This window comes from Ranitomeya variabilis, chromosome 8 (assembly GCF_051348905.1).
Source record: "Ranitomeya variabilis isolate aRanVar5 chromosome 8, aRanVar5.hap1, whole genome shotgun sequence".
Taxonomy (NCBI): domain Eukaryota; kingdom Metazoa; phylum Chordata; class Amphibia; order Anura; family Dendrobatidae; genus Ranitomeya; species Ranitomeya variabilis.
The window spans coordinates 160,864,549-160,888,743 of record NC_135239.1 but is presented as its reverse complement, the minus strand read 5'-3'; the positions used below and the strand labels follow the sequence as shown (position 1 = coordinate 160,888,743).

The 24,195-nt window shown below is 52.6% G+C and overlaps 1 protein-coding gene across 2 annotated transcripts in view; it reads left to right on the top strand.

Moving 5' to 3' along the window:
* The window catches only part of LOC143787761 (arf-GAP with dual PH domain-containing protein 1-like), a 57,977-nt gene that overhangs the window by 2,697 nt on the left and 31,085 nt on the right, over nt 1-24,195 (top strand). Inside the window, exon 2 of one of the 2 annotated variants that reach the window (XM_077276778.1) lies at nt 1,651-1,781. The exons of the other annotated variant lie outside the window; for it this stretch is intronic. Within the exon in view, the coding sequence (XP_077132893.1) occupies nt 1,651-1,781 (131 nt within the window). The remainder of the gene's footprint in view (nt 1-1,650; nt 1,782-24,195) is intronic. 2 annotated transcript variants of the gene reach the window in all.

Below are 24,195 nucleotides of genomic sequence, written 5' to 3'. Positions count from 1 at the left end.
GTGGCCAGGATGGGGGAAATTATTACAGAAAGAGGCTGGGACTGAGGGCATTTTTGTAGAAAGAGGCCCAGAATTGGGACATTATTACTGGGAGGCCACAGGACAGGGGACATTATTACAGAAATGGGCTATGGTGGGTCTTATTATTACAGGAAGGTGCTATGATGGGGACACTGCAGAGGGAAAGACTGGAAAACAATAGCGCAGTATAGGGTCTCATCAGGTGTCAGATGGAAAATGGGAGAACATGGATGTGCTCACCAGCTGGGGTTGTGTTTCCAAAACACTGTACCAACTCAGATATGAACGGCTGCTGCAGATCCATGGAGGGATGTCCTAGAGGCAGATAAGTGGAGATTGGAGCTCTGCTGCTCTAGGAGACACCGATGGATTCCTCTGGGTGTGTGATGAAAGTATTCAGGGGGCAAAAATATTAAACTGCGGTTTTTAATGGTCAACTCGTTTCAAAGTGCACAGACTTCTTCATCAAGACAACCCACATTTGGAACACGTTGATCATTAAACACCGCAGTTGCATATTTTTGACTCCTGGATACTTTCACCACACTCACAGAGGAATCCATTGGTGTCTTCGTCAGCACAGCAAAGATCCATATCTCCACTTATCTAAGATGGGGACACTATTACACATCTGTCTTTATAGGATTTAGAACTCTACAGAGGCCCTTACATCTGACCAACATAGAGATGGGGGCCCAGGTCCAAATTTTGCACCGGGGCACATAGGACTCTAGTTACGCCACTGAGTCTATTTGTATTTTAAAGGGGTTTTTAAAGGGGTTGTCCGGTCTAAAACTACAAGACAGTTCCTCTATGTAACTGCAAACTTGTGAATCCTGACATTGCGCACACCGCTAGCTGTGAGGATTCTCCAGTGCTGGGAGAGGAGGGTGTGTGACCGCAAGTATGCGATTTGCATACATGTGATCACGTGCCGACTATACTGGATCCGGCCTTGCTCAATATGAGTGTATTGAGCGAGGTCAATTATTGTCTAGTCAGAATGTGGCCGGAAGTATTTGCATTCAGCTTACTGCTCGCTGCCGAAAAATCCTCACAGTGTGCAATGCACGTGATGTGAGGATTCACAAGTCTGCAGTCAGCTATAGTGTAGTTTTCATACAGGACAACCCCTTTAATTCTGAATGTTTTAAAATATGCCATATGCATGCTTTAGAAAGACGCTTTATAAAATACTTTCCCCAGAAGTTGGAGGAGCAACAGACCTACATTGTAAATGCAGATATTACGTGCACAGTGTCGGACTGGGATGCCAAGGGCCCACCAGTAACCAACTCCAGGACCCCACTTTTCAGCTACATGCAAATGTGACATTATCGTCAATCACAGATTTATATAACAATGAACTGGGCAGATTTTTAAATGAATAAGACGCCGCCATTGTCTGTACATAGTGATTCCAGTATATTGTGCCAAGTACTGCTCGTATAAGAGGGTGGTGGAACACTCCTGCACAGGGGCCCACCGGAGGATTCTGCTGTGGGCCAGTCCAAGCCTGTAACGTGTATATGCTTCTGTAATTGTTATTATTTGTAAATGTGACCAGGCCCAATATGGCCACTTCTGAGTGCAGCTTTACTTACTATCCTGCATTTTTTTTTATTTAAGACCCTCAGTGGGCCTCCTATACCCTGGGCGTCTTTGTGTGTGTGACCTGTTGTGGTATTCACCGAAACCTCTCTGAGATCAGTAAGGTGAAATCTTTGACTATGGCCAAATGGGAAGAAGACCAGATTCAGGTAACGGATGCCTTTCTTACTTTATACCATGTCTGAATTTCTGCCTTCCCTCATTTTTATAGTCCAGGCTATGGAACGTTGATCCTTAGAGGAATACTTCTTTCATGATGTTTTCGTATTGTTTTGTTTTGTGTTATTATTAATTTTGGACAACACCTTTAGGGTATGTGCACACGTTGTGGATTTTGACGCATTTCCGCAGCGTTTTCGGACGCACAAAATGTCATCAAAACCGCAGTGTAGTGCACAAGCAATGTTAGTCAATGAGAAAATGACAATTGGTGTGCACATGCTGCGGAAAAAAAAAGCACGGATTCGCAGAGTTTTATTTTCCGCAGCATGTCAATTCTTTGTGTGGATATGCAGCGTTTCTGCACCCATTGACTTCCATTGATTCAGTCAAATCCCCAGCAAAACCGCAGGTTTAAAAAGCTCTGCGGTTTTGCTGCAGAGTTGTGTGTGAGAAACGCTGCAGATCAGGAGGAAAAGTGTGTGGGCGGAGACTGTGCGGAGAAGATGTGCGTGTCTGTGTGTGGGTGTTTGTGTGTGTGTGTGGGTCTGCGGGGCTGTGTGTGTCTGTGTGTGTCTGTGTGTGGGCGGAGACTGTGTGTGTGTGGAGAAGATGAGCGTGTCTGTGTGCGGGTGTTTGTGTGTGTGTGTCTGTGTCTGCGGGGCTCTGTGTTTCTGTGCGTGGGCGGAGACTGTGTGTGTGCGGAGAAAATGTGCGTGTCTGTGTGCGGGTGTTTGTGTGTATCTGTGTGTCTGCAAGGGGCTGTGTGTGTCTGTGTGTGTGCGGGGCTATGTGTGTGCGTGTGCGGGGCTGTGTGTGTGTGTGGGTCTGTATGTATTATAAACATAAGGATGAATGACCTCGGGGAGATCAAAACATCCAACACTGCGGAGACACCATCACGTGTTTCTCAACACAGTGATCCAGAACACTGCCCCCATCCCTTATGGGAAATATGCGAATGCATGTAGAATAGCTGCGGAGACACCATCACGTGTTTCTCAACGCAAGCAATAAATAGCCAGGTCTTTCACCGGGAAGGAACAACCACGGGAAGGGCAGCATCCAATAAAGGAAAACAACCTATACCAAAACATGGTATCCATCCACAGACAGTTGTTTCGGGGTATTTGCCCCTCATCAGTGTGGAGTAGGAAACTGGCTATTAGGAGCAGTGCCTAGTGAAAGGACTATAAACATAAGGATGAATGACCTCGGGGAGATCAAAACAACCAACACTGCGGAGACACCATCACGTGTTTCTCAACGTAGTGATCCAGAACACTGCTCCCCTCCCTTAAGGGAAATATGCAAATGCATGTAGAAAAGCTGCGGAGACACCATCACGTGTTTCTCAACGCAAGCAATAAATAGCCAGGTCTTTCACCGGGAAGTAACAACCACGGGAAGGGCAGCATCCAATAAAGGAAAACCACCTATGCCAAAACATGGTATCCATCCACACAGACAGCTGTTTCGGGGTATTTGCCCCTCATCAGTGTGGAGTAGGAAACTGGCTATTAGGAGCAGTGCCTAGTGAAAAGACTATAAACATAAGGATGAATGACCTCGGGGAGATCAAAACATCCAACACTGCGGAGACACCATCACGTGTTTCTCAACGCAGGGATCCAGAACACTGCCCCCATCCCTAAAGGGAAATATGCAAATGCATGTAGAAAAGCTGCGGAGACACCATCACGTGTTTCTCAACGCAAGCAATGAATAGCCAGGTCTTTCACCGGGAAGGAACAACCACGGGAAGGGCAGCATCCAAGAAAGGAAAACCACCTATGCGTTGAGAAACACGTGATGGTGTCTCCGCGGTGTTGGATGTTTTGATCTCCCCGAGGTCATTCATCCTTATGTTTATAGTCTTTTCACTAGGCACTGCTCCTAATAGCCAGTTTCCTACTCCACACTGATGAGGGGCAAATACAGCTGTCTGTGGATGGATACCATGTTTTGGCATAGGTGGTTTTCCTTTTTTGGATGCTGCCCTTCCCGTGGTTGTTCCCTCCCGGTGAAAGACCTGGCTATTCATTGCTTGCGTTGAGAAACACGTGATGGTGTCTCCGCGGCTTTTTTACATGCATTTACATTGTTTTGTCCAGGCTTGGACTGGCCCACAGGAGAACAGGAGAATCCTCTGGTGGGCCTCTTGGCACTATATACTTGAATCACCATATACAGACAAAGGCGGAATCTTATTCATTAACAATCTACTCATCTCATTCATTAACAATCTACCCATCTCATTGTTATATAAATCTGTGATTGAGGATAATGTCAAATTTGCATTTAGCTGAAAAGTGGGTCCCAGAAGCTGGTTACTGGTGGACCCCTGGCACCCCAGTCCGATACTGGTTATGTCACACAAGTTCTGCTCCCAGTCAGTGCTTGCTTCTCTTTCCCCACCTTTGGACAAATCAGACATCAAGAGGAAGTCAAATCTGTGGCTGGCTGCTCACTTCCTTTTTATGTCTGATACATAGGATGGCGGGGAGCGGTGCCAGTGCTGATCAGGTACAGGACTTTTGTGAAATAACAATCTCATGAGAAGCCCAGGAGAGCGAGTGCCGACACCGCTAGAATGGCTCCGGCAACAGAGGTGAGTGTAGGTGTTATTATTTTACTGGGGGCAAACATGCTGATTGAGAAGGGGTTGTCCGAGTAGTGGGCGACCCCGTTAGTATAATAAAGGGAACCTTTAATTTCCAGAAATGCTATTTACCTGCAGATATAGAGGTAATCCAGAGGTAAATAGCATTTAAATCCTACACAGCTGCCTTACTGGAACAGAGGCTACAGGGAGAAAATGAAATTTTATTCTCACTGCAGCCACTCACTATCGTTCATCATGGTGGTGTGCTGAGCTGTCAATTAAAGTTCCAGGGCGTGATTACAGCTGCACTCACAGTGTAATTAATGGTGAACATTCCATGCACCATCCCTATGACTGGAAGCAAGCGTCTGTAGGTAAGATATATGTTCATTTTCTCCCTGTAGCCGCTGCTCCAGTAAGGCAGTGGTCATGACTCTTATGGTGGAGTCATGAACACTGACCTTAACTGAGGAAAGTGAGGCCTGCAGTTCTTTGGATGATATTGTGGGGTCTTTTGTGATGTCTTGGATGAGTCATCACTGCGCTCTTGGGGTAATTTTGGTTGGCCGCCTGGCCACTCCTGGGAAGGTTCACCACTATTTCACGTTTTCGCCATTTGTGGATAATGGCTCTCCCTGTGGTTTGCTGGAGTCCTAAAGCAGTAGAAATGGCTTTATAACCTTTACTAGACTGATAGATCTCAATTACTTTGTTTCTCATTTGTTCCAGAATTTCTTTGGATTGCGGCTAGTGTTGAGCGATACTTTCCGATATCGGAAAGTATCGGTATCGGAAAGTATCGGCCGATACCGTCAAAATATCGGATCCAATCCGATACCGATACCCGATCCCAATGCAAGTCAATGGGACGAAAATATCGGAATTAAAATAAACCCTTTATAAACTTGTAGGTTCATTCTACATGAAGGAAAACAACTAAGAATAATGTAGGATGTATTGGGGGACGTGGCGGAGATATTAAAGGGACAGAGGTTTAGCCCAATGTAATAGAATAGCAGGATTTTTAATTTTTTTTTATGAAGTTCGGCGTTAGAAAGAATTTGACTATGTTTTTTTTTTTTTTTTTTATGTCAGATATTGATGTTTCACTACTTCCACGCCCTTCACCTTCTTTTTTACTTCTCCCACGCTTTCTTCTTAATTATCCTCATCATCAGCTTCTTTGACATCAACTTCTTCACCTTATTCATCTTCTTCTTCATCTTCTACCTATTATTTTTTGGGTTACATTGTTCATATTCTTTTTATTTTACTATTATCTTCATCATATTCAACTTCTTCATCATATTCTTATTTGTGACAGGCATTCCCGTAGTTGTTATCTATAAAAGTTTGAAGATTACACCTTCCGTTCTGCCTGTCACAAACCAGTTACATTTGTCCGCGTTCAGTTTGGCCTGCAGCATCAGGCTTTATCCAGGGGCACCACGAGGAGGAACGGACTCACCCCCATACACTGCTTAGTCTTCTTCTGCTTATAATTTACATAATATTTTTTTGCTCTGATATTTTGTGTTATGCTTAATGTCCTTCTGCTCTTTGTTCTGCAGCCTCTTGTTCTTCTGCTTCTCGGTCTTCCAGGTCGTCGTCGTCTCCAGGGTCGTCGTCTCCGGGGTCGTCGTCATCGGGGTGGTCTCCGGGGTCGTCGTCATCGGGGTGGTCTTCAGGGTCATCGTCTCCAGGGTCGTCGTCATCACGGTGGTTGTCGTCTCTGGTGTCGTCGTCATCTTAGGGGTGTTCTTCCGGGTCATCGTGTTTAGTCTCTTGAACTTGGAAATGTAGCAGAAGGTACAAGAAGGCTGAGAAAATGCCGAGAACCAGCTGATGGAACTGGAACTCGGATGGCTACCCGAAGGTCCAAGAGCCAATGGAACTACCGAGGACCAGCTGACGTTACTGGAACCCGGTTACTAAGCAGGAGGTACCCGTGCCTGAAAGCACTACCAAGGACCACCTGACGTTGGTGGAACTCGGATACCCAGAGGGAGGCACCTAAGCCAAAGGCTCTGCCCGGAACCAGCTGACGGTACTGGAACCAGGATGGGGAGCAGAAGGTAAAAGAGCAAAAGACACTGCCGAGAACCAGCTGACGGTGCTGGAACCCGGATGGGTAGCCGAAGGTCCAAGAGCCAATGGAACTACCGAGGACCAGCTGACGTTACTGGAACCCGGTTACTAAGCAGGAGGTACCCGTGCCTGAAAGCACTACCAAGGACCACCTGACGTTGGTGGAACTCGGATACCCAGAGGGAGGCACCTAAGCCAAAGGCTCTGCCCGGAACCAGCTGACGGTACTGGAACCAGGATGGGGAGCAGAAGGTACAAGAGCAAGTGTCTGCGTGGCTTTTGCAGGACACGTTGCCGGCTGCACAGCAGGGGAACAGCTGGCGGTGCTGGACCCCACTGACACATTGGCGAGGTGTTTGGCTCTGTGCAGCCAGCACTTCCGGACAGCAACGAGCGGTGTTGTAGCCCGGGCTCTGCAGGGGGAGCAGAGTGTAGGCCGAAGCCTACTTGAACCAATTTCAAAGGTAACCTTTAACCCCCCCTCAGGGGTTAGAAAGTAGAAGAGCCACAGCTTATGCAGCAGTAGTGCTGCACAAGTCAAAGGTTGCTCTTTTAATTTCGCTCCTTGCACACGCTGAATGAAACACGTATAACATTTAGCCCTTTATACAGTCAAACTGTGTAATGGAGGCGAGAGTTCCCTTTGTAATGAGACGCAGCACAGGTGTCAAGAATCCCACCTTGGTGCTGGGTGCAGCCTCCCGAGCGTTGTTATTTGCTGTACAGGAGTCTGCGCTGTCGTGTTATCCCCTGGCCTAGCGCCGTTAGCGCTGCCCATGTTCTGGCATCATGTAATGTCGGCCGGTGCGGTTCGCGATGACCATGAATCCCAGCCCCGCAGTGTCTTAACATTGTTAAAACACTGCGGGGCTGGGATTCAGGGCCTGGCGCAGCACATATGTTCGCCTCTCACACTCGGGTCCTTACACCCGCTTCAGACTGTGCGGCGTCATCTGATCCCTTATCGCATGCCACGGCCATGAAGCCGCACAGTCCGAAGAAGGCGGAAGGAGAGGAGGGACAGGCGAACTGATGCACTGATCCTGCCCATCAATCACACCCTCGCAGTCCCAATAATTAAGACACCGAGGGGCGTTGTGTGGGTCAGGGCGGCCGCAGAGGCGCAGCCAGCCAAACAATGATGCCAGAAGACGGGCAGCGCTACCAAGGGGGTTGCAGCGTGTCATTACAAAGGAAAGTCACACCACCGGGACGGTTAAATGGTCACACAGAGGACACATTTTAGACGTGTTTTCAGTTCCACATGTGCGAGGAGAATACGTTTCTGAGCCACCTTGCACACATGCAGCATTACCGCTGTACAAGGTGGCTGGATAACGTAAAAACGCCTGGGGGAGGGGGGACAGGTTCCCTTCAATTTCAGTTCTTGTGTCTGCGTGGCTTTTGCAGGACACGTTGCCGGCTGCACAGCAGGGGAACAGCTGGCGGTGCTGGACCCCACTGACACATTGGCTGGTGTTTTTCTCTGTGCAGCTAGCACATCTGGGCCCCAACTGGCGGTGTGTTAGAGCCCAGGGACAGCAGGAGGAGGAGCAGGAGGAGGAGGAGCAGGGGGAGGGGAGTGTAGGCCGAAGCCTGCACAGGCGGCAGCTTTGGGTGTGTTGTGTCTGCGTGGCTTTTGCAGGACACGTTGCCGGCTACACAGCAGGGGAACAGCTGGCGGTGCTGGACCCCACTGACACATTGGCGAGGTGTTTGGCTCTGTGCAGCCAGCACTTCCGGACAGCAACTAGCGTTGTTGGAGCCCGGGCTCTGCAGGTGGAGCAGAGTGTAGGCCGAAGCCTAATTGAACCGATTTCAAAAGTCACCTTTAACCCCCCCTCAGGGGTTACAAAGTAGAAGAGCCACAGCTTATGCAGCAGCAGTGCTGCGCAAGTCAAAGGTTGCTCTTGTAATTTTTCTCCTTGCACACGCTGAATGGAACACGTATAACATTTAGCCCTTTATACAGTCAAACTGTGTAATGGAGGCGAGAGTTCCCTTTGTAATGAGACGCAGCACAGGTGTCAAGAATCCCACCTTGGTGCTGGGTGCAGCCTCCCGAGCGTTGTTATTTGCTGTACAGGAGTCTGCGCTGTCGTGTTATCCCCTGGCCTAGCGCCGTTAGCGCTGCCCATCTTCTGGCATCATGTAATGTCGGCCGGTGCGGTTCGCGATGACCATGAATCCCAGCCCCGCAGTGTCTTAACATTGTTAAAACACTGCGGGGCTGGGATTCAGGGCCTGGCGCAGCACATATGTTCGCCTCTCACACTCGGGTCCTTACACCCGCTTCAGACTGTGCGGCGTCATCTGATCCCTTATCGCATGCCACGGCCATGAAGCCGCACAGTCCGAAGAAGGCGGAAGGAGAGGAGGGACAGGCGAACTGATGCACTGATCCTGCCCATCAATCACACCCTCGCAGTCCCAATAATTAAGACACCGAGGGGCGTTGTGTGGGTCAGGGCGGCCGCAGAGGCGCAGCCAGCCAAACAATGATGCCAGAAGACGGGCAGCGCTACCAAGGGGGTTGCAGCGTGTCATTACAAAGGAAAGTCACACCACCGGGACGGTTAAATGGTCACACAGAGGACACATTTTAGACGTGTTTTCAGTTCCACATGTGCGAGGAGAATACGTTTCTGAGCCACCTTGCACACATGCAGCATTACCGCTGTACAAGGTGGCTGGATAACGTAAAAACGCCTGGGGGAGGGGGGACAGGTTCCCTTCAATTTCAGTTCTTGTGTCTGCGTGGCTTTTGCAGGACACGTTGCCGGCTGCACAGCAGGGGAACAGCTGGCGGTGCTGGACCCCACTGACACATTGGCTGGTGTTTTTCTCTGTGCAGCTAGCACATCTGGGCCCCAACTGGCGGTGTGTTAGAGCCCAGGGACAGCAGGAGGAGGAGCAGGAGGAGGAGGAGCAGGGGGAGGGGAGTGTAGGCCGAAGCCTGCACTGGCGGCAGCTTTGGGTGTGTTGTGTCTGCGTGGCTTTTGCAGGACACGTTGCCGGCTGCACAGCAGGGGAACAGCTGGCGGTGCTGGACCCCACTGACACATTGGCGAGGTGTTTGGCTCTGTGCAGCCAGCACTTCCGGACAGCAACGAGCGGTGTTGTAGCCCGGGCTCTGCAGGGGGAGCAGAGTGTAGGCCGAAGCCTACTTGAACCAATTTCAAAGGTAACCTTTAACCCCCCCTCAGGGGTTAGAAAGTAGAAGAGCCACAGCTTATGCAGCAGTAGTGCTGCACAAGTCAAAGGTTGCTCTTTTAATTTCGCTCCTTGCACACGCTGAATGAAACACGTATAACATTTAGCCCTTTATACAGTCAAACTGTGTAATGGAGGCGAGAGTTCCCTTTGTAATGAGACGCAGCACAGGTGTCAAGAATCCCACCTTGGTGCTGGGTGCAGCCTCCCGAGCGTTGTTATTTGCTGTACAGGAGTCTGCGCTGTCGTGTTATCCCCTGGCCTAGCGCCGTTAGCGCTGCCCATGTTCTGGCATCATGTAATGTCGGCCGGTGCGGTTCGCGATGACCATGAATCCCAGCCCCGCAGTGTCTTAACATTGTTAAAACACTGCGGGGCTGGGATTCAGGGCCTGGCGCAGCACATATGTTCGCCTCTCACACTCGGGTCCTTACACCCGCTTCAGACTGTGCGGCGTCATCTGATCCCTTATCGCATGCCACGGCCATGAAGCCGCACAGTCCGAAGAAGGCGGAAGGAGAGGAGGGACAGGCGAACTGATGCACTGATCCTGCCCATCAATCACACCCTCGCAGTCCCAATAATTAAGACACCGAGGGGCGTTGTGTGGGTCAGGGCGGCCGCAGAGGCGCAGCCAGCCAAACAATGATGCCAGAAGACGGGCAGCGCTACCAAGGGGGTTGCAGCGTGTCATTACAAAGGAAAGTCACACCACCGGGACGGTTAAATGGTCACACAGAGGACACATTGCAGACGTGTTTTCAGTTCCACATGTGCGAGGAGAATACGTTTCTGAGCCACCTTGCACACATGCAGCATTACCGCTGTACAAGGTGGCTGGATAACGTAAAAACGCCTGGGGGAGGGGGGACAGGTTCCCTTCAATTTCAGTTCTTGTGTCTGCGTGGCTTTTGCAGGACACGTTGCCGGCTGCACAGCAGGGGAACAGCTGGCGGTGCTGGACCCCACTGACACATTGGCTGGTGTTTTTCTCTGTGCAGCTAGCACATCTGGGCAAAAACTGGCGGTGTGTTAGAGCCCAGGGACAGCAGGAGGAGGAGCAGGAGGAGGAGGAGCAGGGGGAGGGGAGTGTAGGCCGAAGCCTGCACAGGCGGCAGCTTTGGGTGTGTTGTGTCTGCGTGGCTTTTGCAGGACACGTTGCCGGCTACACAGCAGGGGAACAGCTGGCGGTGCTGGACCCCACTGACACATTGGCGAGGTGTTTGGCTCTGTGCAGCCAGCACTTCCGGACAGCAACTAGCGTTGTTGGAGCCCGGGCTCTGCAGGTGGAGCAGAGTGTAGGCCGAAGCCTAATTGAACCGATTTCAAAAGTCACCTTTAACCCCCCCTCAGGGGTTACAAAGTAGAAGAGCCACAGCTTATGCAGCAGCAGTGCTGCGCAAGTCAAAGGTTGCTCTTGTAATTTTTCTCCTTGCACACGCTGAATGGAACACGTATAACATTTAGCCCTTTATACAGTCAAACTGTGTAATGGAGGCGAGAGTTCCCTTTGTAATGAGACGCAGCACAGGTGTCAAGAATCCCACCTTGGTGCTGGGTGCAGCCTCCCGAGCGTTGTTATTTGCTGTACAGGAGTCTGCGCTGTCGTGTTATCCCCTGGCCTAGCGCCGTTAGCGCTGCCCATGTTCTGGCATCATGTAATGTCGGCCGGTGCGGTTCGCGATGACCATGAATCCCAGCCCCGCAGTGTCTTAACATTGTTAAAACACTGCGGGGCTGGGATTCAGGGCCTGGCGCAGCACATATGTTCGCCTCTCACACTCGGGTCCTTACACCCGCTTCAGACTGTGCGGCGTCATCTGATCCCTTATCGCATGCCACGGCCATGAAGCCGCACAGTCCGAAGAAGGCGGAAGGAGAGGAGGGACAGGCGAACTGATGCACTGATCCTGCCCATCAATCACACCCTCGCAGTCCCAATAATTAAGACACCGAGGGGCGTTGTGTGGGTCAGGGCGGCCGCAGAGGCGCAGCCAGCCAAACAATGATGCCAGAAGACGGGCAGCGCTACCAAGGGGGTTGCAGCGTGTCATTACAAAGGAAAGTCACACCACCGGGACGGTTAAATGGTCACACAGAGGACACATTTTAGACGTGTTTTCAGTTCCACATGTGCGAGGAGAATACGTTTCTGAGCCACCTTGCACACATGCAGCATTACCGCTGTACAAGGTGGCTGGATAACGTAAAAACGCCTGGGGGAGGGGGGACAGGTTCCCTTCAATTTCAGTTCTTGTGTCTGCGTGGCTTTTGCAGGACACGTTGCCGGCTGCACAGCAGGGGAACAGCTGGCGGTGCTGGACCCCACTGACACATTGGCTGGTGTTTTTCTCTGTGCAGCTAGCACATCTGGGCCCCAACTGGCGGTGTGTTAGAGCCCAGGGACAGCAGGAGGAGGAGCAGGAGGAGGAGGAGCAGGGGGAGGGGAGTGTAGGCCGAAGCCTGCACTGGCGGCAGCTTTGGGTGTGTTGTGTCTGCGTGGCTTTTGCAGGACACGTTGCCGGCTACACAGCAGGGGAACAGCTGGCGGTGCTGGACCCCCCTGACACATTGGCGAGGTGTTTGGCTCTGTGCAGCCAGCACTTCCGGACAGCAACTAGCGTTGTTGGAGCCCGGGCTCTGCAGGTGGAGCAGAGTGTAGGCCGAAGCCTAATTGAACCGATTTCAAAAGTCACCTTTAACCCCCCCTCAGGGGTTAGAAAGTAGAAGAGCCACAGCTTATGCAGCAGTAGTGCTGCACAAGTCAAAGGTTGCTCTTTTAATTTCGCTCCTTGCACACGCTGAATGAAACACGTATAACATTTAGCCCTTTATACAGTCAAACTGTGTAATGGAGGCGAGAGTTCCCTTTGTAATGAGACGCAGCACAGGTGTCAAGAATCCCACCTTGGTGCTGGGTGCAGCCTCCCGAGCGTTGTTATTTGCTGTACAGGAGTCTGCGCTGTCGTGTTATCCCCTGGCCTAGCGCCGTTAGCGCTGCCCATCTTCTGGCATCATGTAATGTCGGCCGGTGCGGTTCGCGATGACCATGAATCCCAGCCCCGCAGTGTCTTAACATTGTTAAAACACTGCGGGGCTGGGATTCAGGGCCTGGCGCAGCACATATGTTCGCCTCTCACACTCGGGTCCTTACACCCGCTTCAGACTGTGCGGCGTCATCTGATCCCTTATCGCATGCCACGGCCATGAAGCCGCACAGTCCGAAGAAGGCGGAAGGAGAGGAGGGACAGGCGAACTGATGCACTGATCCTGCCCATCAATCACACCCTCGCAGTCCCAATAATTAAGACACCGAGGGGCGTTGTGTGGGTCAGGGCGGCCGCAGAGGCGCAGCCAGCCAAACAATGATGCCAGAAGACGGGCAGCGCTACCAAGGGGGTTGCAGCGTGTCATTACAAAGGAAAGTCACACCACCGGGACGGTTAAATGGTCACACAGAGGACACATTTTAGACGTGTTTTCAGTTCCACATGTGCGAGGAGAATACGTTTCTGAGCCACCTTGCACACATGCAGCATTACCGCTGTACAAGGTGGCTGGATAACGTAAAAACGCCTGGGGGAGGGGGGACAGGTTCCCTTCAATTTCAGTTCTTGTGTCTGCGTGGCTTTTGCAGGACACGTTGCCGGCTGCACAGCAGGGGAACAGCTGGCGGTGCTGGACCCCACTGACACATTGGCTGGTGTTTTTCTCTGTGCAGCTAGCACATCTGGGCCCCAACTGGCGGTGTGTTAGAGCCCAGGGACAGCAGGAGGAGGAGCAGGAGGAGGAGGAGCAGGGGGAGGGGAGTGTAGGCCGAAGCCTGCACTGGCGGCAGCTTTGGGTGTGTTGTGTCTGCGTGGCTTTTGCAGGACACGTTGCCGGCTACACAGCAGGGGAACAGCTGGCGGTGCTGGACCCCCCTGACACATTGGCGAGGTGTTTGGCTCTGTGCAGCCAGCACTTCCGGACAGCAACTAGCGTTGTTGGAGCCCGGGCTCTGCAGGTGGAGCAGAGTGTAGGCCGAAGCCTAATTGAACCGATTTCAAAAGTCACCTTTAACCCCCCCTCAGGGGTTAGAAAGTAGAAGAGCCACAGCTTATGCAGCAGCAGTGCTGCACAAGTCAAAGGTTGCTCTTTTAATTTCGCTCCTTGCACACGCTGAATGAAACACGTATAACATTTAGCCCTTTATACAGTCAAACTGTGTAATGGAGGCGAGAGTTCCCTTTGTAATGAGACGCAGCACAGGTGTCAAGAATCCCACCTTGGTGCTGGGTGCAGCCTCCCGAGCGTTGTTATTTGCTGTACAGGAGTCTGCGCTGTCGTGTTATCCCCTGGCCTAGCGCCGTTAGCGCTGCCCATCTTCTGGCATCATGTAATGTCGGCCGGTGCGGTTCGCGATGACCATGAATCCCAGCCCCGCAGTGTCTTAACATTGTTAAAACACTGCGGGGCTGGGATTCAGGGCCTGGCGCAGCACATATGTTCGCCTCTCACACTCGGGTCCTTACACCCGCTTCAGACTGTGCGGCGTCATCTGATCCCTTATCGCATGCCACGGCCATGAAGCCGCACAGTCCGAAGAAGGCGGAAGGAGAGGAGGGACAGGCGAACTGATGCACTGATCCTGCCCATCAATCACACCCTCGCAGTCCCAATAAATAAGACACCGAGGGGCGTTGTGTGGGTCAGGGCGGCCGCAGAAGCGCAGCCAGCCAAACAATGATGCCAGAAGACGGGCAGCGTTACCAAGGAGCTTGTTGCGTGTGTCAATACAAAGTCAAATCACACCTGAGGGACGTTTTAATGGTCACAGAGGACACATTTTAGACGTGTTCACTTCAACATGGGCAAGGAGAATAAGTTTCTGAGCCACCTTGCACACATGCAGCATTACTGCTGTTCAAGGTAGCTGTAAAACATAGAAACACCTGGGGGAGGGGGGACAGGTTCCCTTCAATTTCAGTTCTTGTGTCTGCGTGGCGGTCGCAGGACACGTTGCCGGCTACACAGCAGGGGAACAGCTGGCGGTGCTGGACCCCACTGACACATTGGCTGGTGTTTTTCTCTGTGCAGCTAGCACATCTGGGCAAAAACTGGCGGTGTTAGAGCCCAGGGTCAGCAGGAGGAGCAGGGGGAGCGGAGTGTAGGCCGAAGCCTGCACTCGAGCAAGTTGAAAGGAAACCTTTAACCCCCCCCCCCCCCCCAGGCGTTTGTAGCTGAAAGAGCCATTGTGTACAGCACTAATGCTGGAAAAGGTAAACTTAGCTCTTTTAATTATGGTCCTTGTACATGCGGAACCTAACATTTATGAAATGTGTCCCCACACAGCGTTAAACCGTCCGGTAGGTGGAACTTTCCTTTGTCGTGTGACGCAGCACAGCCATCATTTTTACCCCCTTGTCGCCGTTCGCCCCCTCCTCAGCGTTGTTTGAATCTGTCCCGGAGCCTGCGCTGTTAGGTTAGCCCATGGCTATGCACACATGTTGCGCTGCCCGTCTTCTGACCTCATTTGGTGTCAGGCTGGCTGCGCCTGTGCGGGTGCGTTGGCCGAGATCCCGCCTCGCAGTGTCGTCTCATGTAATCCCACCGCGGGCCTGTGATCCGTGCCCGTGCGCAGTGCATATCCTCTCCTCTCACTCCCCTCCCTACGGCTTTTTCAGACTGTGCGGTGTCACGGCCGTGGCATGCTATTAGGGACCAGCTGACATCGCACAGTCTGAAGAAGCCGTAGGGAGGGGAGTGAGAGGAGAGGATATGCACTGCGCACGGGCACGGATCACAGGCCCGCGGTGGGATTACATTAGACGACACTGCGAGGCGGGATCTCGGCCAGCGCACCCGCACAGGCGCAGCCAGCCTGACACCAAATGAGGTCAGAAGACGGGCAGCGCAACATGTGTGCATGGCCAAGGGCTAACCTAACAGCGCAGGCTCCGGGACAGATTCAAACAACGCTGAGGAGGGGGCGCACGGCGCCAAGGGGGTAAAAATGATGGCTGTGCTGCGTCACACGACAAAGGAAAGTTCCACCTACCGGACGCTGTAACGCTGTGTGGGGACACATTTCATAAGTGTTTGGTTCAGCATGTGCAAGGAGCATCACGAAAAGAGGCACTTTTTCCCTTTGCATCATCATTACTGCTGCACAAGGTGGCTCCTTCAGTAACAAACGCCTGGGGGGGGGGGGGGGTCAGGTTCCCTTACATTTAACTTGTTGTGTCTGCGTGGCGGTCGCAGTACACGTTGCCGTATACACAGCAGGGGAACAGCTGGCGGTGCTGAACCCCACTAACACATTGGCGAGGTGTTTGGCTCTGTGCGTACAGCACTTCTGGACGGCAACTAGCGGTGTTGGAGCCCAGGGACACGTGGAGGAGGAGGAGGTTGGAGGAGGTAGGAGGAGGTAGGAGGGATTGCCACACACACAGCAGGGGAACAGCTGACGTTACTGAACCCCAATAACAGAGGAGGGACTGTTGACTGTGCGTACAGCACTTCTGGACGGCAACTGGCGGTGTTGGAGCCCAGGGACAGGTGGAGGAGGAGGAGGTTGGAGGAGGTAGGAGGGATTGCCACACACACAGCAGGGGAACAGCTGACGTTACTGAACCCCAATAACAGAGGAGCGACTGTTGACTGTGCGTACAGCACTTCTGGACGGCAACTGGCGGTGTTGGAGCCCAGGGACAGGTGGAGGAGGAGGAGGTTGGAGGAGGTAGGAGGGATTGCCACACACACAGCAGGGGAACAGCTGACGTTACTGAACCCCAATAACAGAGGAGCGACTGTTGACTGTGCGTACAGCACTTCTGGACGGCAACTGGCGGTGTTGGAGCCCAGGGACAGGTGGAGGAGGAGGAGGTTGGAGGAGGTAGGAGGAGGTAGGAGGGATTGCCACACACACAGCAGGGGAACAGCTGACGTTACTGAACCCCAATAACAGAGGAGGGACTGTTGACTGTGCGTACAGCACTTCTGGACGGCAACTGGCGGTGTTGGAGCCCAGGGACAGGTGGAGGAGGAGGAGGTTGGAGGAGGTAGGAGGGATTGCCACACACACAGCAGGGGAACAGCTGACGTTACTGAACCCCAATAACAGAGGAGCGACTGTTGACTGTGCGTACAGCACTTCTGGACGGCAACTGGCGGTGTTGGAGCCCAGGGACAGGTGGAGGAGGAGGAGGTTGGAGGAGGTAGGAGGAGGTAGGAGGGATTGCCACACACACAGCAGGGGAACAGCTGACGTTACTGAACCCCAATAACAGAGGAGGGACTGTTGACTGTGCGTACAGCACTTCTGGACGGCAACTGGCGGTGTTGGAGCCCAGGGACAGGTGGAGGAGGAGGAGGTAGGAGGAGGTAGGAGGGATTGCCACACACACAGCAGGGGAACAGCTGACGTTACTGAACCCCAATAACAGAGGAGGGACTGTTGACTGTGCGTACAGCACTTCTGGACGGCAACTGGCGGTGTTGGAGCCCAGGGACAGGTGGAGGAGGAGGAGGTTGGAGGAGGTAGGAGGGATTGCCACACACACAGCAGGGGAACAGCTGACGTTACTGAACCCCAATAACAGAGGAGGGACTGTTGACTGTGCGTACAGCACTTCTGGACGGCAACTGGCGGTGTTGGAGCCCAGGGACAGGTGGAGGAGGAGGAGGTTGGAGGAGGTAGGAGGGATTGCCACACACACAGCAGGGGAACAGCTGACGTTACTGAACCCCAATAACAGAGGAGGGACTGTTGACTGTGCGTACAGCACTTCTGGACGGCAACTGGCGGTGTTGGAGCCCAGGGACAGGTGGAGGAGGAGGAGGTTGGAGGAGGTAGGAGGAGGTAGGAGGGATTGCCACACACACAGCAGGGGAACAGCTGACGTTACTGAACCCCAATAACAGAGGAGGGACTGTTGACTGTGCGTACAGCACTTCTGGACGGCAACTGGCGGTGTTGGAGCCCAGGGACAGGTGGAGGAGGAGGAGGTTGGAGGAGGTAGGAGGAGGTAGGAGGGATTGCCACACACACAGCAGGGGAACAGCTGACGTTACTGAACCCCAATAACAGAGGAGGGACTGTTGACTGTGCGTACAGCACTTCTGGACGGCAACTGGCGGTGTTGGAGCCCAGGGACAGGTGGAGGAGGAGGAGGTTGGAGGAGGTAGGAGGAGGTAGGAGGGATTGCCACACACACAGCAGGGGAACAGCTGACGTTACTGAACCCCAATAACAGAGGAGGGACTGTTGACTGTGCGTACAGCACTTCTGGACGGCAACTGGCGGTGTTGGAGCCCAGGGACAGGTGGAGGAGGAGGAGGTTGGAGGAGGTAGGAGGAGGTAGGAGGGATTGCCACACACACAGCAGGGGAACAGCTGACGTTACTGAACCCCAATAACAGAGGAGCGACTGTTGGGACTGTGCGTACAGCACTACCAGGCAACAACTAGCGGTGTTGGAGCCCAGGGACAGGTGGAAAAGCAGAGGAACACAATGTAGGCCGAAGCCTGAGAAAGTCGAAAGGGAACCTTTAACCCCCCCCCAAGGCGTTTGTAGCTGAAAGAGCCAGCTTGTGCAGCACAAAAGATGCAAAAGGAAAAGGTGGCTCTTTTCATCATGCTCCTTGCAAACACAGAACTAAACACTTATAAAATGTGTCCCCTGCAACCGTAAAACCGTCCCGGAGGTGGGACTTTCCTTCGTAATGTGACGCAGCCCAGCCGTCATTCCTACCCCCCCGGCGCCGCGCACCGGCTCCTCAGCGTTGTTTTATTCCGTCCAGGAGCCTGCGCTGTTATGTTATCCCGTGGCCAGGCACACTTAGCGCTGCCCGTCTTCTGGCATCATTTGGTGTCTGGATGGCTGCGCCTGTGCGGCCGCGCTGGCAGAGAGCCCGCCTCGCAGTGTCTTCTGATTTAATCCCACTGGGGGCCTGGGATCCATGGACATGCGCAGTGCATATCTGAACCTCCACCTCTCACTCATCTCCCTATGGCTTCTTCAGACTGTGCGGTGTCACGGCCGTGGCATGCTGTTAGGGACCAGCTGACACCGAACAGTCTGAAGAAGCCATAGGGAAATGAGTGAGAGGTGGAGGTTCAGATATGCACTGCGCATGTCCATGGATCCCAGGCCCCCAGTGGGATTAAATCAGAAGACACTGCGAGGCGGGCTCTCTGCCAGCGCGGCCGCACAGGCACAGCCATCCAGACACCAAATGATGCCAGAAGACGGGCAGCGCTAAGTGTGCCTGGCCACGGGATAACATAACAGCGCAGGCTCCTGGACGGAATAAAACAACGCTGAGGAGCCGGTGCGCGGCGCCGGGGGGGTAGGAATGACGGCTGGGCTGCGTCACATTACGAAGGAAAGTCCCACCTCCGGGACGGTTTTACGGTATCAGTGGACACATTTTATAAGTGTTAAGTTCTGCGTGTGCAAGGAGCTAAACAAAAATAGCTACCTTTTCCTTGGGCAGCATTACTGCTGCACAAGGTGGCTCTTTCAGTAACAAACGCCTTGGGGGGGGGGGGACAGATTCCCTTACATTTCAGTTGTTGTGTCAGCGTGGCGGTCGCATGACACATTGCCGGCTACACAGCTGGGGATCAGCTGACGTTACTGAAACCCAATAACACTGGGTCGTATGTTTTGACTGTGCAGACGGCACGTCTGAGCCTCAACTGGCGGTGTTGGAGCCCAGGAATTTAAGTTCAGGTGGTAGAAAGATGAACACAACAGGAGACCTGGATAACGTATACAGTGACCTAATTATTCAATCAGGAGGAGGAGTGGCAAATTCCGGCGAGATCCAGGCCTTGTTCATTTTCAGGAAAGTAAGCCGGTCAACGTTATCGGAGGATAGTCGCATGCGACGGTCAGTTAGTACACCACCTGCAGCACTAAAGACACGTTCCGATAATACACTGGCCGCAGGGCAAGACAGCACCTCCAATGCATACTGGCTTAGCTCTGGCCATGTATCCAGCTTTGAGACCCAAAACTTGAAAGGGGAAGAGCCGTCTGGGAGTACAGCAAGAGGGCAAGACATGTAGTCTGTCACCATCTGACGGAACCGTTGCCTCCTGCTGACTGGAGCCGTCTGTGATGGTGTAGACTTTTGTGGCGGGCACAGAAAACTGTGCCACAGTTCGGCCATACTGGTCTTGCCTTGGGCAGAGGCACTGCTTCTGCTCCCTCTTTGTGCAGAGCCTCCACCACGGCCTGGACGCACTGAGCTGCTTTGGAATGCACTAGCAGCACTTCTCTCAGTTGGAATGGAGAAGATGATGGAATTGACCAGTGTGTCTTGGTACTCCCGCATTTTTCGCTCCCGGTTCAACGGTGTGATGAGGCTTTCTACGTTGTCCCGGTAGCGAGGATCGAGGAGGGTGAACACCCAATAATCAGACATGTTGAGAATGTGGGCGATGCGGCGGTCGTTTCTCAGGCACTGCAGCATGTAATCCACCATGTGCTGCAGACTGCCAACTGCCCAAGAAACGCTGTCCCCTGCTGGAGGCGTGATCTCTGCCCGCTCGTCATCACCCCACCCTCGCTGTACACACTGACTACTGGACAATTGTGTAACTCCCTCCTCTGGACGGATGTCTTCCTCCTCCATTGACTCCTCCTCATCCTCCTCACAAACGGTCCCCTGCCTACGCGTTTGTGAGGAACCACGTGGCGCTGACTGTCCAGAAGATGATGGAAATGGTGAATCCTCATCCTCCACCTCTTCCACAACATCATCCCTTAGCGCTTGCAGTGATTTTTCAAGCAGGCAGATAAGGGGGACAGTCATGCTGACTAGTGCATCATCTGCACTCGCCATCCGCGTGGAATAATCAAAGGGACGCAAAACCTGGCAGACGTCATTCATAGTGGCCCACTCTGTGGTTGTGAAGTCTGTACGGCGCTGACTGCGACTTTTTTGCGCCTGAAGCAGCTGGTACTCCATTACAGCTTGCTGCTGCTCACACAACCGCTCCAACATATGTAACGTGGAATTCCACCTGGTAGGTAGGTCACATATGATGCGATGTTCCGGCAGGCGGTGTCGGCGCTGCAGAGCCGCAATGCGCGCTTTTGCCGTGCTGGAACGCCGCAAGTGAGCACACTCTAGGCGGACCTTGTGCAGCAGTGCATCAAGATCCGGATAGTCCCTCAAAAAGCTCTGCACGACCAAATTGAGCACATGTGCCAGACATGGGATGTGAGTGAGGTTGCCGAGGCCCAGAGCTGCCACCAGATTTCGGCCATTATCACACACTACCATGCCTGGCTGGAGATTCGCTGGCACAAACCACACATCGCTCTCCTGCTTGATGGCATTCCAGAGCTCCTGCGCTGTGTGGCTACGATTCCCCAAGAAAATTAATTTCAAGACGGCCTGTTGACGTTTGGCCACGGCTGTGCTCATGTCGGTCGTAACAGGTACACGTTCATCACGGGTCCATGTGGAGGTGGACTGTGACGGCTCCTGCAGCGATGATTCTGAGGAACTGGTGTAAGAGGAGGAGTCAATGCGTACAGAATGGATTCCTGCAATCCTTGGAGTGGGCAGGACACGTCCTGCGCCACTCGCACGGTCTGTACCCGGCTCAACGACATTAACCCAATGGGCAGTGAGGGAAAGGTATCGCCCCTGTCCATGTTGACTGGTCCACGCATCGGTGGTGAGGTGGACCTTGCTACTGACGGCGTTCAGTAGCGCGTGTTTTATGTGTCCCTCCACATGCTTCTGCAGGGCAGGGACGGCTTGCCTGCTGAAGTAAAAGCGGCTGGGCACATTGTACTGTGGGACTGCCAATGACATCAAGTCACGGAAGCTGTCAGTCTCCACCAGCCTGAATGACAGCATTTCCAGTGACAGAAGTTTGGCAATGCCTGCAGTCAGAGCCTGTGCTCGTGGGTGGTTTGACGAGAAAGGCCGCCTTTTCTCCCATGCCTGTACTACCGATGGCTGTAGACTGGGCTGGGAGTGTGTGGATGACTGGGAAAGTGGCGCTGCGGGTGGAATGACAGCGGGTCTCTGGACAACAGGGGCAGAGGTTCTTCCACGGCGATCCTGGGAGGACGCCGAACCAGCTGCGTGTGAGGTAGAGGAAGAGGCAACACGAGCTGAAGAGGTGGTAGCTGCCGCTGTTGGTTGGCCTACCTCTTCAGTGTGTTTTTCTAACTCCGCCGGGTGCCTGTTGCGCACATGTTTCCACATGTTGGAGGTATTGAGGTTGCTGACATTTTTCCCTCTTTTGACTTTTTGATGACACACGTTGCATCTGACATAGCAAATGTCATCTGCAACTGTGTCAAAAAAGGACCAGGCACTGCAAGTCTTGGGAGCGCCCTTTTTGGCTTTTGGAAGAGACATGCTCCTAACGGGTGCCAAAGCGGAGGCTGCAGGATCCGCAGTCTTCCCCCTCCCTCTCCCTCTTTGGGCCGTACGGGGAATCTCTTCCTCAGAGCTGCTCCCACCACCTTCCTGTCCCTCACGCCAAGATGGGTCGAGGACCTCATCATCTACACTACCCTCTGCCCCCAACTGCTCCTCCTGGGTAGTCTCAGCAGCAGAGCACGCACCAGTAAGTGGCACCTGAGTGTCATCATCAGCTGATGCGGCCTGCGATGTGGTGACCGGAGCCACTGGCCCACCCGCCTCTTCAGAGGAAGACAGAAAAAGCTGTTGGGCATCACTGCACCCTGCCTCTTCTTCCATTTCTCCAATGCTGCTTGGCTGGCCCCCTGTTTCCAAGCCAAGAGATTCAGAGAACAGAAGTAGAGACGGCTCCTGTCCTGGGCTCTCTGTCTGCCTGGGCAATTTGGCAGGTGGTGAAGAGACAGATGGCTGCTCTCCAGTGCTCTGTGTCTGAGAGGATGTGGCACTAATGGAAGTTGATGCATTAGCTGCCATCCATCCGACAACAGCTTCAATTTGTTCTTCACGCAGCAGCGGTGTACGGCGCTCGGACACAAAGCTTCGCATGAACGACTGTTGCCTGGTGAAAGTGGGTGCTGATGACTCACCGGTGCCCGCAGCAGGCACAGAATCCCCACGTCCCCTCCCTGCTCCGCGCCCACGCCCACGCCCACGTGCCTTACTCACTGCCTTCTTCATCTTGGTTGACTGATAAAGATAAGCAGAAAAGTACTAACGGATTTGTGTGCTTATTCCTGAGCAACTCCTCCTAACAGGTATAAGAAGCACTAATTATCTAAAGTGTGGACTAGACTTTAATATGAGCTAATGTGGCCTACAGAAATGTAAAGTGGTGTAACTGGTGTGTTTGGTGAACTTTATTATTTATTTATTTTTTGGGGGCTGAACTGACAACAGATAGAGCTGCAATCACACGGAGACCGTGCAGACAGACGTAAACGGCGCTACAAGGCCCAAAAACCCTCCTCTACTTTATCCTATGTAGTGTTTTTCCACAAATTAGCTGGAGACGGGTGGAAAGACACTAATAGGATTTTTTTGAATAAATTAGCAGCAGACTACACTATTTGGAAAAAAAAGAAAATTGATTTGGCGGTATGACGCAGTGAAAAACCCTGAGCTGGAGACAACCAGGATATAGCTGCTCACAGATTACAGGGCGAGCTGCAGTCACACGGAGACCGTGCAGACAGCCGTAAACGGCGCTGCAAGGCCCAAAAACCCTCCTCTACTTTATCCTATGTAGTGTTTTTCCACAAATTAGCTGGAGACGGGTGGAAAGACACTAATAGGATTTTTTTAAATTAATTAGCAGCAGACTACACTACTTTGAAAAAAAAGAAAATTGATTTGGCAGTATGACGCAGTGAAAAACCCTGAGCTGGAGACAACCAGGCTATAGCTGCTCACAGATTACAGGGCGAGCTGCAGTCACACGGAGACCGTGCAGACAGCCGTAAACGGCGCTGCAAGGCCCAAAAACCCTCCTCTACTTTATCCTATGTAGTGTTTTTCCACAAATTAGCTGGAGACGGGTGGAAAGACACTAATAGGATTTTTTTAAATTAATTAGCAGCAGACTACACTACTTTGAAAAAAAAGAAAATTGATTTGGCGGTATGACGCAGTGAAAAACCCTGAGCTGGAGACAACCAGGCTACAGCTGCTCACAGATTACAGGGCGAGCTGCAGTCACACGGAGACCGTGCAGACAGCCGTAAACGGCGCTGCAAGGCCCAAAAACCCTCCTCTACTTTATCCTATGTAGTGTTTTTCCACAAATTAGCTGTAGACGGGTGGAAAGACACTAATAGGATTTTTTAAAATTAATTAGCAGCAGACTACACTACTTTGAAAAAAAAGAAAATTGATTTGGCGGTATGACGCAGTGAAAAACCCTGAGCTGGAGACAACCAGGCTACGGCTGCTCACAGACTACAGGGCGAGCTGCAGTCACACGGAGACCGTGCAGACAGCCGTAAACGGCGCTGCAAGGCCCAAAAACCCTCCTCTACTTTATCCTATGTAGTGTTTTTCCACAAATTAGCTGGAGACGG